Below are 14,017 nucleotides of genomic sequence, written 5' to 3' on the forward strand. Positions count from 1 at the left end.
GGACGGCCGGCACGAGACCGCGGACGGCCGGTACGAGGCCGCGGAGGAGGGGGCGGCCGCCGCGGAGGAGCCCGTCGACGAGGAGGACCTCGCGCCGGCGAATATCAACGCCGCCATCGAGGAGCGTCTTGCCGATCTCACGCGTGTGACGAAGGAGCACGAGGCCACCCGGCGGGCCGGCCGCCGCCGATTAGGCGACCTCCTCGGCCGTAAGAACGAGCCGATCGCTATGCGAGCAGCCCGTCACCTCATCCAGATGCTCCTCGCCGAGCGGCGCGCCGGGAGGATGCCGCGTCGGCGGAGCGTGGCCAGCAAGAGCGCATGCGCCGGCGGCAGGAGAACCACGAGGCCCGTGCCCCGCTCGCGTTCGCTGGGAGGCGCGCACCGCCGTGGAACGCGCCGCCCGGCAGAGCTTGAGGTATGCGGGAAGCGGATGGTTCCGCCGCAGAGGCGGAGCGCGAGCGCGCCCGAGGTGCGCGGGCGGAAAGGAGGAGGATGAAGGCCTCCGCCGGCCGGCCGCCGGCCGCGCGCCACCCGGGTAAGGCGGAGTGGAATCCTCACGCGTACAGGCCGGCCGCGTCGAGTGAAATCCACGGCCCCGACGGCGAGTCGGCGAGGAGACGCCGGCGAGGCCGCCGGCCCCGTACGTAGTAGGATAGAAGTAGTAGTTAAAAAAAATTGTAATGGGTTCTTTTTAATGAAAACAAATGTTTATGTCTATGACACGCGGGCCAGGGGCGGACAAGGGGCGGACGCGAGCGACCAGCCTTTCGCGTCCACGGCCACGCAAACTCGGCCCAGATTTGGGCCGGGTTTGCGTCGTTCCGGACGCCGCGGCCATCCGTTTTAGGGATGGGTCCGCGCGCTGGGCCGGATTTTTGTCCGGCTGGACCCATCCGAACGCGCGGGCGCGGGATGGGTCGCCCCGTTGGAGATGCCCTAAGGCCTTGTTTGGTACTAGTGTATCAGTGGGGATTACTGGGGATAATACTCTAGAGTATTAGGTGAATTACTGCTGTCACCCAATCCCCACAAAACCCCATCCTCAATCCACTAGGTAGGGGTAGAGTATTGGGGATTAAAAAATTACACTAAAATTTGGGGGGAAAATGGGGATAAGTGGGGATTAAACTCTCTCATACTCTAGCACCAAACATGCATTGGAGATAAGTGGAGATTTAAAATTTCGAGCGGATTATCCCCGCTAAAACTCTAGTACCAAACAATGACTAATTAAAAATACGATCACGATAACAAGACTTCGAAATCAGGGGGAAAAAGTGATGAGATGATATTTTGCTTCCTTGAAAAGAACGGCATGGCAAGCCAAATCAAGATCACAGGACATTGCATCAGTCGGTAATGACCCGCCCCATTCCTGAATCAGCCTTGAGGCAAACTAGCGGTATGGTGCATCGTTTTTAGCACGAAAGCCGTATGAATTTAGCACGAAAGGCATCTGCCAGGTTCAGAAGATGACCCCACGCAGCTCTGATGAAAGGCACACACCACTTCAGGAATCAGGAGGAGCACCCGAAACTATGCCATTTAAGCACTCGTCATCCAGTGATGCGCTCAGTTAGCAGATACGGTTAACGCCCTTCAGCGGCAGGTTTTCCGTGGCTGAAGACTACTGTAACCAAGACGCCGCTTCATATCATTCACTATAATTGGCTACAAAATAAGAAATTAGTGGCTACAAGGTTTCAAATTGAGCAGTTCAATTAAGACGGTTAAGTTGGGATTGTATTCTCCTCTAGAACGATAGTCGATATGCCTATGGCATCCAACCAATATGGATAGCGAACCAAAATTCATAAGAAAACTTCAAATCAAGCAATGTAGCTAGAACATATTATAAATCAGGTCCAGATTATCGTGCAAGGCAAACCAACTACTTCCCTGAGCAAGTAACAACCATAATAAAACCAAGAAATGCAGCACATAGGAATTAACCCAAACCAATTCATAGATAGATAGATAGCACGGATGAGCAACCCGGATTCCAAGATCCAGCCACCCACTCGGTTCCAATTTCAAAAGGGTATAATAGAGATAGATAGATAACAAAGTACTAGCAGCACCTCAAGCATTCGGTGTACAGAGCACACAAATCCAACAGATATTTTGATGCCTATGTATGTGTATCTCGAACACCCAGAAGCACTAGATACCAAGCGTCACAGGTAGGCAACCGCGCAGAGCTGCTTACTTGCCACCACCAACCTCCTTCACGGCGCAGATCTGTTCTTCACCCATGGCACACATCACAGACAGGATCAGGTCCTTGCCCTCTTCAAATCCACTCTTGATCTGTATTTCAGAATAAGACATTAAGATAATGGAACAGAGAGTAGAGCAGAAAGTACATGCAGCTCAACAAGCTTTGATGGCTAGAGCAGAGCACTGACCTGTTTAACCAGATCTTCATCAGCAGGGAGCTTCAGGTCATCCTTAGTGTCGCCACTCTCAGTTAAGAGGCTGAGCTGTAAAATTCAAATGAATTGTCAAAATCAGGGAATGCTTTGCACAAAATAGACAGTAAAGCCAAATTGGAAACAAACATACATATCCATCTTCAGCAATGTCAATCAGCTGATAATCCTTGCGGTCAACATGGGGGATCTGGATGATAGCGCGATAGAGGAAGTTAGATAAGATGGGACAAGTAACAACAACCCAACGAAATGAAGCATGATCTCCATGTAGCTTACATCACAGTTGTGGGATGAAGGAACAATATCCTCAAGCTTCTTTGAGTTAAAGATGTCAATGGCAACAAAGTGGCACTTTGCGTGACCATGCTTCCCAGTCTTGGAAGTGGAGACCTCAACAACCTAGCACAAGCATTAAACCAAATAATTTTCAGAAGATGTGTTGGAAAAAAGTACTTTTCTTACAGAAGACAAGAAAAGAATTATCAAGTTAACAGCAGATATTGGACAATCAGATGTGAAGTAAAAGAAAAGCAACCATAATTCAGCAGTAAACACTTGAGATTACAAGCACAGATCTGAGAAAAAGATACAAACAGCATCTACTATGTGGAGGTAGCTACACACCTCAACTAAATAGGAAAGCATTGGAAGGTACAGAGCAGAGACTGGCAGTATCGTACTTTAATAACAGACTAAAACTGAGTAAATATGTGAACTGGTGATTAATAAGAGACTCAAAACTGATTAAATACGTAAACAGCTGATTAAATACCATATATACCCTCCTTCCTTCGTCACATAATATAAGAAGTTATTGTGTCAAATATATATGTCAGTAAGCTATGACATAAATATGCCAACTGGTGATTAAACAAGCAACTTAAATCCCTTGTAACAGAGAATTCACCATTCACAACTAATTTCCCGAAATCCTGCCATGAAAAGATTTACCGAAACACGGAGATGCAAAAGATCCTAATCCATAACGTGACAGATCTAGCCTCTTTAAGATTTCCGGGAACAAGGAGCTGGATACCTAGGTAAGATTCAAATCCACTACCGTGGAAACAAAGAAACGAAGTGAAAATTAACAAAGACTTGTAGATCTACAAACTCCTAAAAGGACAACTAATCACCGAAGTCGATTCCCATACGCATCAACCAGCCAACCAACCAAACAGAAAAAAATACAATCAACCACAAGCTATCGTATCGGATGACTAGATCCAAGAGGCGCAGACCTTGCAGGGACGGCCCTTGATGACGATGTGTCCACTCTTGCGGATGGTGCCGGCCTGCTGCGGGTAGGTCTTGGAGGCACCGGAGTCGGCCTTGGACTCGAAGTGGTGCTCATCGGTGTCCGACATCTCCGACGATCCTCCTGAGTACTGCCACAACGAAAAGGATAAGCGGTTGAGGGAGAGAGGACGATGAGAAGAAGGAACTCGGAATCAGTTAGATTTACGGCGGATCTGTGTTGGGAAGGGGCGGGGGGAGGAGGTGCTCACCGGCGGTCGGCGGGGGTTCGGAGCGGAGGCGGAGAGGCAGCGGCAGCGGAGGGTGGATGGATGGATCCAGGAAGCTAGGGTTCTTGGCTCCGCACTCCTCCCAGCTTTTTATGCGATGGGGATAGCCGCCGCCGGATAGGGGTTGCCTCTTTTGGGCCGCATGTCACATCAGTCCCTCATGGGCCTACACAAGGCCGCCATGTTTAGGCAGATGTGCAAGAGATCACGCCCATATATATGCGGCCCAAGTTCCATATTTTTGCAGTAATATGTTGAGGAGGGTGTAAATAAAAAGGTAACAGCAAAGCAAAAGGCAAAGGCCAGATTCGTATGAAGTAACTAGTCAAACCGGGAGAAGTTGCCACCGCATTTAATTTCTTGCTAAATTTATAAAATAGTATCACTTTACGTTTACCGTTTACATGATATAAAAGTCTATCATCTTTTGTCCGCGAATTGATATTGTTTCTGATCGGCGACACAACCAAATTGCTTTTGTGGACTAAGACCCACTTTATTTGGAAACTAGCAAGACTTGCCATTTCATTGATAAAGAAGAAGATGGCCGGTTAATTAACGGGTAACCGACCAAAAACAGATACAAGTGCACCACCATCGTCATGAAACATGACCACATTGAGTACACCCACCGATCGACCTGGCCAAATGCCAATAATTGGCCACACACTCCAACGAGAGACAGCTCCGACTCGGACGAGGAGCTTTGCAAGAGAACTATGTTAGGCTTGCGCCGACCGAATCCACCACGACCCACTGGTTGTCGGTCATCGTTGTCACGGGGACACTCCACCGTAGCTCCAACTTCACAGCGACACAGCGAAGAACGAGAGAACCCATCGGACACTCCGGTAACCAGCTAACGAACTTCGGCATACCACTGCCAGCAGCCGCCCCATGTGCCGCTCCTCCATGAGCAGGAGCCTACCGCTGCCTCGGCCGACCGCATCACACCGACATGCATCTGGACATGGATGCCCAAAGATTTGTGCCCAACATGCCACCGCGCGTCGTGGCCTCACTGACCTCGTAGCTCTGCCGCGCGAGAAGAAAATGGTCACTGTGTTGCCTGATGTTGTGCAAAGTAATGCAGTTGGGAAACCCAAAAAGAAGGTATGATGAGCACAACAGTAAGTTTTTCCTCAGGAATAAACCAAGGTTTAATCGACCAGTAGGAGAAATAAATCACTTCTGAAGGTTGTTGTTGGCTGACTTTGGCAGGACGCACTACTGGTGTCGGCAACAACGTGGAACCTGCACACAGCACAACCAAACTATTTTGCCCCAACCTACAGTGAGGTTGTCAATCTCACTAGTTTTGCTGAAAACAAAGGATTAGGCGTATATTGTGGAAAGAGATGTTTGTTTGCAGTGAAATAACGAGAACAGTGCTTGCAGTAAGGAAACATAACAGGTATTTGTAGTAGATGGTTTTATCAGTGTAAAAGAAAGGACCGGGGTCCACAGTTCACTAGAGGTGTCTCTCCATAAAGACAAATAACATGTTGGGTAAACAAATTACATCTGGACAATTGGCAGAATAAAGACCATACATGACAAGACGATTACTGTGAGATTCATTTGGGTATTACAACAAGATTCACAGACTGTAATCCAACTAAATCTATGACTAACAATCCACCCTCAGGATATCATCCGAACAACTTTGGGTATTAAGTTGTAAGCAACAGATTATTGCATTAAGTAAAGTGTGGAAAGTGAACAATAAAAGTATCCTTGGATAAAGCATTTTTGTTTTATCCCTAGTAGCAACAACATATCTATAACCTTAGGAGTTATTGTTACTCTCTCAGATTTCTAGAGGCATGAACCCACTATCGAGCATTGAAAGGACGAGATGTCGCCTAGAGGGGGTGAATAGGCATTTAAAAACTCTTTCGGGTTTGGCTTGTAAGAATGCGGAATTAAACTATGTTTATTCTACAAGCACAAACCCTAAATATGCTAGGCTCAACTAAGTGCAACAACAACAACTAGAGCTAAGGAAGATATGCACAATATATATGAGCAACAAGTGATAGCAAGATATAATAGATACTTCAAGCTCGATGGCTATCACAAGGAAAGTAAGCTCGGGTATAGAAATAACTGACAAGGGATTAACTTATCAATGCCTACAGATTGTAGACTAGGGTTTTAGTAGGAAGTAGAGGGCAAGTAGATCTCGAAGGTTTCAGCCGAAAAGTATTTGGCGATGTGAAAACTAGGGTTGCGTGAAACAATGAATCGATGCTATCTTTGTCCCTCGACTCCCCCTTATATAGGAGGTGGAGTCGAGGGATTCACAATACACAAGTTACAGAATCCGAGAGGGTTTCCAACCCGTCCCGCAAGATTACAAGTAGTATTTCCTAATACAACTCTAGCTTTCCTTAATAATAACTTGGGCTTCCGAATCTTCTTATTCTTCGAGTCATGGGCCTTCAGTAAACCCCGAGTACCATCTTCGGCAGGCCCATTGGGGATGACTATGTCAGTAGCCCCCGAGATTTTGCTTGAATCGAAGAATCAGAGAAAATCTCCAACTTTAATCATTCAATAACTCTGTCGAATTTATCACATATCTTTGGATATGCAATTATATATTGTACAGGGATAATGGTAGTTGGGGCTAGTTCATATGACGGATCAGGTACTAGTTAACTGCTCTAGTGGCAATCCGCAAAAACCTACTTCAAGATCACGTCTCTGGACATGATATCGGGATACTGGTGTAAACTTCGACAGGTGCCACTTAAGGTCTTACCATCTGTCGAGTCCCAGTCATATTTTATCGGGTACCTAACGCGTCCGTTAGGATTTTTCTTCGTATCTGCTGATACGGAAAAAGTAGCAAACCGCCGTCAGAGACGGTGCCACGCCGCTCAGAACGGATCTGGGGTCTTACCTTCGCAAAGTTTTGCGGCATTTAGAGATTGTTCGCAACTTTGGCGCTCTGAGAATATATTGTCGAGTTCTTTTTCGGCTGTTGGAATAGCACATTTTATTGAGTCAACGGATGACTTATATTGCCTTCCCGATGGGAGTATATGCAGAGTTATTTACATAACTCGAAATATGCTCACTTTTTCTTCTTCTCTCTCTCTTTTTTTTATAATTTCATCGGGCACGCGAACAGCGTTCCCGATGGGAGTAGCCCCCGAGGCTACAGCCAAGGACTTGTGCTTGGTTGTAGGCTCAACGCCTTATGTTGCTATATTTTCCTTCTTTCTCGAGGTTTTCATATCTATCGGGTGCGCGACCAGCGCTCCCGATGGGAGTAGCCCCCGAGGCTATGAACAAATGCATGTATTTGGTCATAGGCTCTCGCCATTTCTATTTTGTCATACTCAACTTTTCTTTTTTCCAAAGTAGCCCCCGAGCATTTGATCAAAAACTTGTATTTGACCAAAGGCTATCGAAATAATCAAATATCTTCTGCTGCCGCCATTTTTATGAATCTTCACACTCGAAATTTTCTCTTGCCAAGGTGACATCATCACTGACGATAGCCACGATCACTGTATCGGGAAGACGCGAGTACCGCTCTCTCTGTCTTGCGGGCCCAAAATTCTTATCAAGTTGACACGTCGTGCAAGTGGGGGACACACGTCCTCCACTTTTCCTGGCGCACGCACTGTAGCGCATGTTCCTTTCCTTCACATTGAAATTACGTTGTTACCCCTTATCCACGTGTACATCATCCTTCTCACAATTTTCCCATCCAACGGTGCGTCAATTCGCCACACCCCTACTTAAGGTCATCTTCTTCCTCTGTTTGCCCTTTCGCTCGCGCCGCACCTCTGGTTTCCTCTGCAAAAATCCTCTATTGCGCCCATCACTTCTTGAGCTCAACCACGCTCGCACTTTTCTCCTACGCCTTTGTTGATGCCACCGCGCGCGCGTCTCACTAGGCACAGCACCCCGAGTCAAAGATGGCGACAGCGGATCTGGGGAGCGCTGAGTGGGAAAGATCCAAGATCTCCGCCCAAGACATCAACTTGTTGAAGAAGCTTGGGATCAGCAAGAAGAAGGAGTCGCTGCTCTTCCCCAGCGAGGAGAGATATCCCTCTCCTCCAATCCAGTACCGGGTCAGTTTCGTTGACCACCTCATCCGCGGTCTTTCTTCTCCCATTCACGATTTTTCTGCGTGGGTTGCTTTTTGTTTACGGATTGCAACTTCACCATCTTACTCCTAACTCCATCCTCCACATCTCGATCTTTATCACTCTTTGCGAATCTTTCCTTGGAGTCCAGCCTAACTGGGCTCTATGGAAGCGCATTTTCCTCCTCCGCCGTAATGGCTCTCCCAACGTTGCCTATAACATAGGCGGCGTTGTTATCTGCGTCCGCCCTGATGTCGAATACTTCGATGTCAAATTCCCTAACTCAGTTCAAGGGTGGCGCAAAAAATGGTTGTATATCCACGAGGAAAGTCACGACTCGGCGGAGCACAACATTCCCCCTTTCGATGGCAACGGAAAGATCTGTCGCCGCCGGTCTTGGGATGTGATACGTCTCCGACGTATCGATAATTTCTTATGTTCCATGCCACATTATTGATGATATCTACATGTTTTATGCATACTTTATGTCATATTTATGCGTTTTCCGGCCGAAGGGCCAGTTGCTGTTTTCTGCTGTTTTTGGTTTCAGAAATCCTACTGAGGAAATATTCTCGAAATCGGACGAAATCAACGCCCAGCATCTTAGGATTGCATGAAGCCTCCAGAACACCCGAGAGCCGCCAGAGAGGGGCCACAGGGGGCCCACACATGGTGGCGGCGCGGCCCAGGGGGGGCGCCGCCCTAGTGTCTGGTGGCCCTGCACCCTCTCGACGCCGCCTCTTCGACTATAAGAAGCCCCTGACCTAAGTCTTCGATACGAAAAAGCCACGGTACGAGAAACCATCCAGAGCCGCCGCCATCGCGAAGCCAAGATTTGGGGGGCAGGAGTCTCTGTTTCGGCACGCCGCCGGGACGGGGAAGTGCCCCCGGAAGGCTTCTCCATCGACACCGCTGCCATCTCCACCGCCATCTTCATCACCGCTGCTGTCTCCCATGAGGAGGGAGTAGTTCTTCCTCGAGGCTAAGGGCTGTACCGGTAGCTATGTGGTTAATCTCTCTCCCTATGTACTTCAATACAATAATCTCATGAGCTGCCTTACATGATTGAGATTCATATGATGATGCTTGTAATCTAGATGTCATTATGCTAGTCAAGTGGATTTTACTTATGTGATCTCCGGAGACTCCTTGTCCCACGTGTGTAAAGGTGACAGTGTGTGCACCGTGTGGGTCTCTTAGGCTATATTTCACAGAATACTTATTCACTGTTATGAATGGCATAGTGAAGTGCTTATTTATATCTCTTTATGATTGCAATGTGTTTCGTATCACAATTTATCTGTGTGCTACTCTAGTGATGTTATTAAAGTAGTCTATTCCTCCTGCACGGTGTAATGGTGACAGTGTGTGCATCGTGTAGTACTTGGCGTAGGTTATGATTGTGATCTCTTGTAGATTATGAAGTCAACTATTGCTATGATAGTATTGATGCGATCTATTCCTCCTTTCGTAGCGTGAAGGTGACAGTGTGCATGCTATGTTAGTACTTGGTTTAGTTGTGTTGATCTGTCGTGCACTCTAAGGTTATTTAAACATGACACTACTAGGGAAAAGCCTATAGGTGGAGGCAAGTTGTGCCGGCGCACCACCTTGTGCATGCGCCGGTGGAAAGGATTGCCGGCGCACCACATTTCAGCCGCGCCGGCGATGAAGGGATACTGCCGGCGCACCTCGGGGAAAGGCTCGCCGGCGTTATTTCCTGGCATGGCCCGGGCCGATTCGGGCCAGGCCCAAGAATCATTGCCGGCGCACCGGCCCAGTTGTGCGCCGGTGGAAAGTTTGCTATTGCCGGCGCACCCCTGGGCCGGTGCGCCGGCAATGATTCTTGGGCCTGGCCCGGTTGTGATATAGCCGAAAGGGGTATATGTTGCCGGCGCACCATGGGCCAGGTGCGCCGGCAATAACCTGGCAGTTATTTCAGCCACCAACCAGCCCACTCACTCACACACTCACTACACTCCACTTCTCCACACAAACCCGAGCCTTCTCCCAACCCAGCTCATTTTTGCCCATTTCTATCCCCAATTTCACCAATTTGACCAAACAAAATCAAAATTTTTGAGCAAATCTTCCCTTCCTACATGCATCTCGCACATCCCCCTATGTAGATCTAGATCTACTATCCCGCATTGACCGCTCAATCTAGATCTAGATCTAGAAAGTCGGCTTCCATACGCCATTGTCGCGGCGCGTCGTCTCGATCTTATCGACGAATATATCAAACAAATAGGTGATTAATGAACAATTAAGGAATGAAATCGATGTATGTTGGACATTTGAAGAAAAGCTCTCGTGTGTGGCATATATATATGTTGTGCTTGTGCTTGTGTGTGTGTTGGCGTTGAAAATGAGTTGCCAACGTTGCGCCGAAATGTTGATTCTTCAAGTTTCCGTTTCGGCACATTTCTGGCGCTCCTATGTCCTACCGTGTAGGACGGTCATGCCGAAATTTTCCGTGAAAACTACCGACGGATGCATGGTTCTAATGAATTATGTAATCTTACCATGCAGGCGATAATGGTTATCGAGATGAGTGAAAGCATCGTGATGAGATATCTGAAACACGCGATCATCGACATGTATGAAAATAACCGCACGGAGGTATTGTGTCCGTGCCGGAGATGCAAACGAGGGAAATGGTTTGACCCGTATTCAGGCAAGTTGCAGGGGCACCTGCTCACTAATGGTTTCATGCATGGACACACTCAATGGATGAGTGATGATGGCGCGGAGGTCAATGGGGCGACGGCGGCAGTGGTAAAAATGGCCGGCAAGAAGGAGGGCATCATGATACCGATGACGATGAAGAGTTTGTCGCACATGACGATAACCTTGACGACGACAATAACCTTGACGACGACGAAGAGGTGCCGCTAGCTTCAGATCGTGCGGGACCCTCATCTTCAAGATCTGCTTCTCGAAAAGACGAAAGGCGCCAAGCGGAAATCAAAGCTTGAGCAACTCGAGATAGACTCGAATACTCCGTTGTACGACTCAGGTCGCGGGTTGGGGGAGTCTCGCTTGAGAGTAGCTCTCGATGTGCTGCAGATGAAGGCGAAACACGGATGGACGGACACAAGCGTCGACGACATCCCGGAATACGTGAAAGATCTCCTTCCGCCGGGAACACGTGTCCCGGTAGTCTAGCCGAGGCCAAGAGAATCACGTGCCCTCTCGACTTACCCCACGAAAAGTATCACGCCCGCATCAACGATCGTATCATGTATCGCAAGGAGCACATGGACAAGACCAAATGTCCTGTGTGAAGCTGAACGGTACAAGAAAGGGAAGAAGAAAGCTCCTCGGAAAGTTGTGTGGTACTTCCCGCTCGCCCCGGCTTCAACGGTTCTACGCGGACCGCAAGGAAGCAAAGCTCATGCGGCGGCACGCAGAAAGAAAGGAGGCGGTGTTGAATGATAAAGAACGGATTGAGCACCCGGTCTTGACGCACCCTTCGGATGCAAGCCGGTGGAAAGCATTAGACAATGAATTCGGAAGTTTTGGGGCAGATCCCGAAACATCAGGTTGGGTGCGAGCACGGACGGATTCAATCCGTTCGGAAACTGCAGCAGCACACATAGCACATGGCCCGTGTTTGTATGGATCTACAACCTCCCGCCCTGGCTGTGCATGAAGAGGAAGTACATACGAGATGAGTATGCTAATTCAAGGGCCGACACAGCCAGGAAACGATATCAACATGTATCTCGAACTATTAAAGGAGGAGCTTGAAACGTTGTGGGCGGAGGAAGGGGTAGATACATGGGACGCCGTCGCGGAAGAATATTTCCCTTTGAGAGCCGTGTTGATCACGACGGTGCAGGACTACCTCGGATACGGTTACATTTCGTGCCAGGTGTGCCATGGACACAAGGCATGTGTCAGTGCATGGAAGAGACGATGTTTTTGCAGCTTGGTAAGGATGGCTCTTCGAAAACAGTTTACATGGGGCATCGAAGGTGGCTACAGAAAACTGACCCGTGGAGAAAGCGTGGAGATCTGTTCGATGGTACAAATGAACCCCGAGGACCTCCACGTAAGAAGAGCGGCGAAGAGATCGATACATTACCGAAAGGTTGGAAGGAGTGCCCTGCGCCGGGAAAGATTCGTCAAAAGCACGGAGAGAAGAAGAAGAAAAAGGAAACGACGCCGCTCATTGGTGTATGGAAAAGGAGGTCCGTGTTTTGGGACTTGCCGTCTTTGGAAAATTCTCGATACACCTCACCGCCTTGATGTCATGCATATTACAAAGAACGTGTGCGAGAGCTTGCTTGGCACTCTTCTCAACATGCCGGACCGGACCAAAGATGGGCCGAAAGCAAGACAGGACCTGAAAGTTTTGGGCATCAGGGAAGAGCTTCAGATCCCGCCGGCCCAAGAGGGACAGTCGGAGGAGGAGGCGGACGGCGGTCGAAGCGCAAAAGGATTAAGCAGCCGGACTATTCTGTCCCCCTCCTCGCTTCACTTTTAGTCCGGCCGAGGTCGATCAATTTTTCAATTGCCTTGTAGGAGTCGAGTGCCCTTCGGTTACTCCGGGCTAATAGCGGATACCTGGACCCCAAGAAACGAAACTTCAGCGGCATGAAGTCTCATGACATCACGTGATGATGACGCAGATTCTTCCGGTTGCAATCCGAGGTATAATGGATGACCATGTCCGTGCAACGCTGATCGGGCTCTGTAACTTCTTCGACGTCATAACTCGAAGTCGATAAGCGTGAAGAAACTCGCAAGGCTCCAGGGAAGAGATCGTGGTGATCCTATGTGAGATGGAGATGTACTTCCCGCCGCATTCTTTGACGTGATGGTCCATCTCGTTGGTCCATATCATGGATGATATCGTCAGTCTAGGGCCGGCATTCTTACACAACATGATGCCGTTTGAAAGAATGAATGGGGTCATTAAAGGATACGTTCGTAACAGGTCACATCCAGATGGAAGCATCGTACAGGGCTGGCTCACCGAAGAGTGCATCTCTTTCTGCACGAATTATCTAGACATCGAGGACCCTGTTGGTTTGCCTCAAAACAAGTACCTCCGTAGGTTCGAGGGAGTAGGCCACAAAAATGGAAGGAAGGAACTGCACGTGCACATGTCTGGTCGGAGTTCCGACTTTGACAGGCCAACTTAGTAGCGCTACAACACATTGACTTGATCGATCCTTGGTTGAAAGAGCACAAAACCATGATAGAGAACAGTGGCAAGCCGATGATGACGGAAGCGAAATATACGAGAGAGCACAACTCCTCTTTTGCGCGCTGGTTCAAAGACCACATTGATGCTAATCCCCCACCAATGGATTAGACAAGGATAAACTAGTATTGGCCTTGTCACATGGCCCCGCGCCCAACATCATGACTTACCAAGCGTACGATATCAACGGGTACACATTCTACACGGAAGAAAAAGACAAGAACAGTGTTTACCAGAACTCAGGGGTAACGATGGATTCCTGGACGGGTGACGTAAAGACTAGATACTACGGAAGAATCGAGGAAATCTGGGAGCTTAGCTACGCTGGGGAGAAAGTGCCGATGTTCCGTATCAGATGGGCTAAGAGCGTCAGAAAAGAAGACCGGTATTTCACCACCATGTTTCTACCCGAAGCCAACAAATCAAAGTCCACGAACGCCACCGCGCAGAATGAGCCATGGGTACTGGCAGAACACGTGCACCAATGCTTCTTCATAACCGACCCATCCAGGCCTAGCCGTGTTATCGTGAGGAGAGGCAAGAGGACCATCGTCGGAATGGATGGAGTCGCCAACGAGGAAGACTTCGAAGGACAAGTCGGAGACCCAATGATGGAAGAATCCGAGGACGAAGACACAACATACACCACAAGAAGAAGCAGGACCACGCTACCGAGGTCAGGTCGACCCTTCAAAAGAAGAAGTCACGACACGGGGCTAAATTATTCAACGA

General features: G+C 48.7%; 1 protein-coding gene across 1 annotated transcript; it reads right to left on the bottom strand.

Moving 5' to 3' along the window:
• Positions 1-1,951: 1,951 nt before the first annotated feature.
• On the bottom strand, positions 1,952-4,076 carry LOC127334098 (eukaryotic translation initiation factor 5A). Its single transcript, XM_051360511.2, has 6 exons — positions 3,947-4,076; positions 3,680-3,826; positions 2,715-2,837; positions 2,569-2,625; positions 2,412-2,486; positions 1,952-2,313 (listed from the first exon to the last, which is right to left on the bottom strand). Exons 2-6 carry the CDS (start codon positions 3,803-3,805, stop codon positions 2,209-2,211), a joined length of 486 nt encoding a protein of 161 aa, XP_051216471.1. The 5' UTR covers positions 3,806-3,826; positions 3,947-4,076; the 3' UTR covers positions 1,952-2,208.
• Positions 4,077-14,017: the final 9,941 nt, after the last annotated feature.

The sequence above is a fragment of the Lolium perenne genome, chromosome 2 (assembly GCF_019359855.2).
Source record: "Lolium perenne isolate Kyuss_39 chromosome 2, Kyuss_2.0, whole genome shotgun sequence".
NCBI lineage: Eukaryota > Viridiplantae > Streptophyta > Magnoliopsida > Poales > Poaceae > Lolium > Lolium perenne.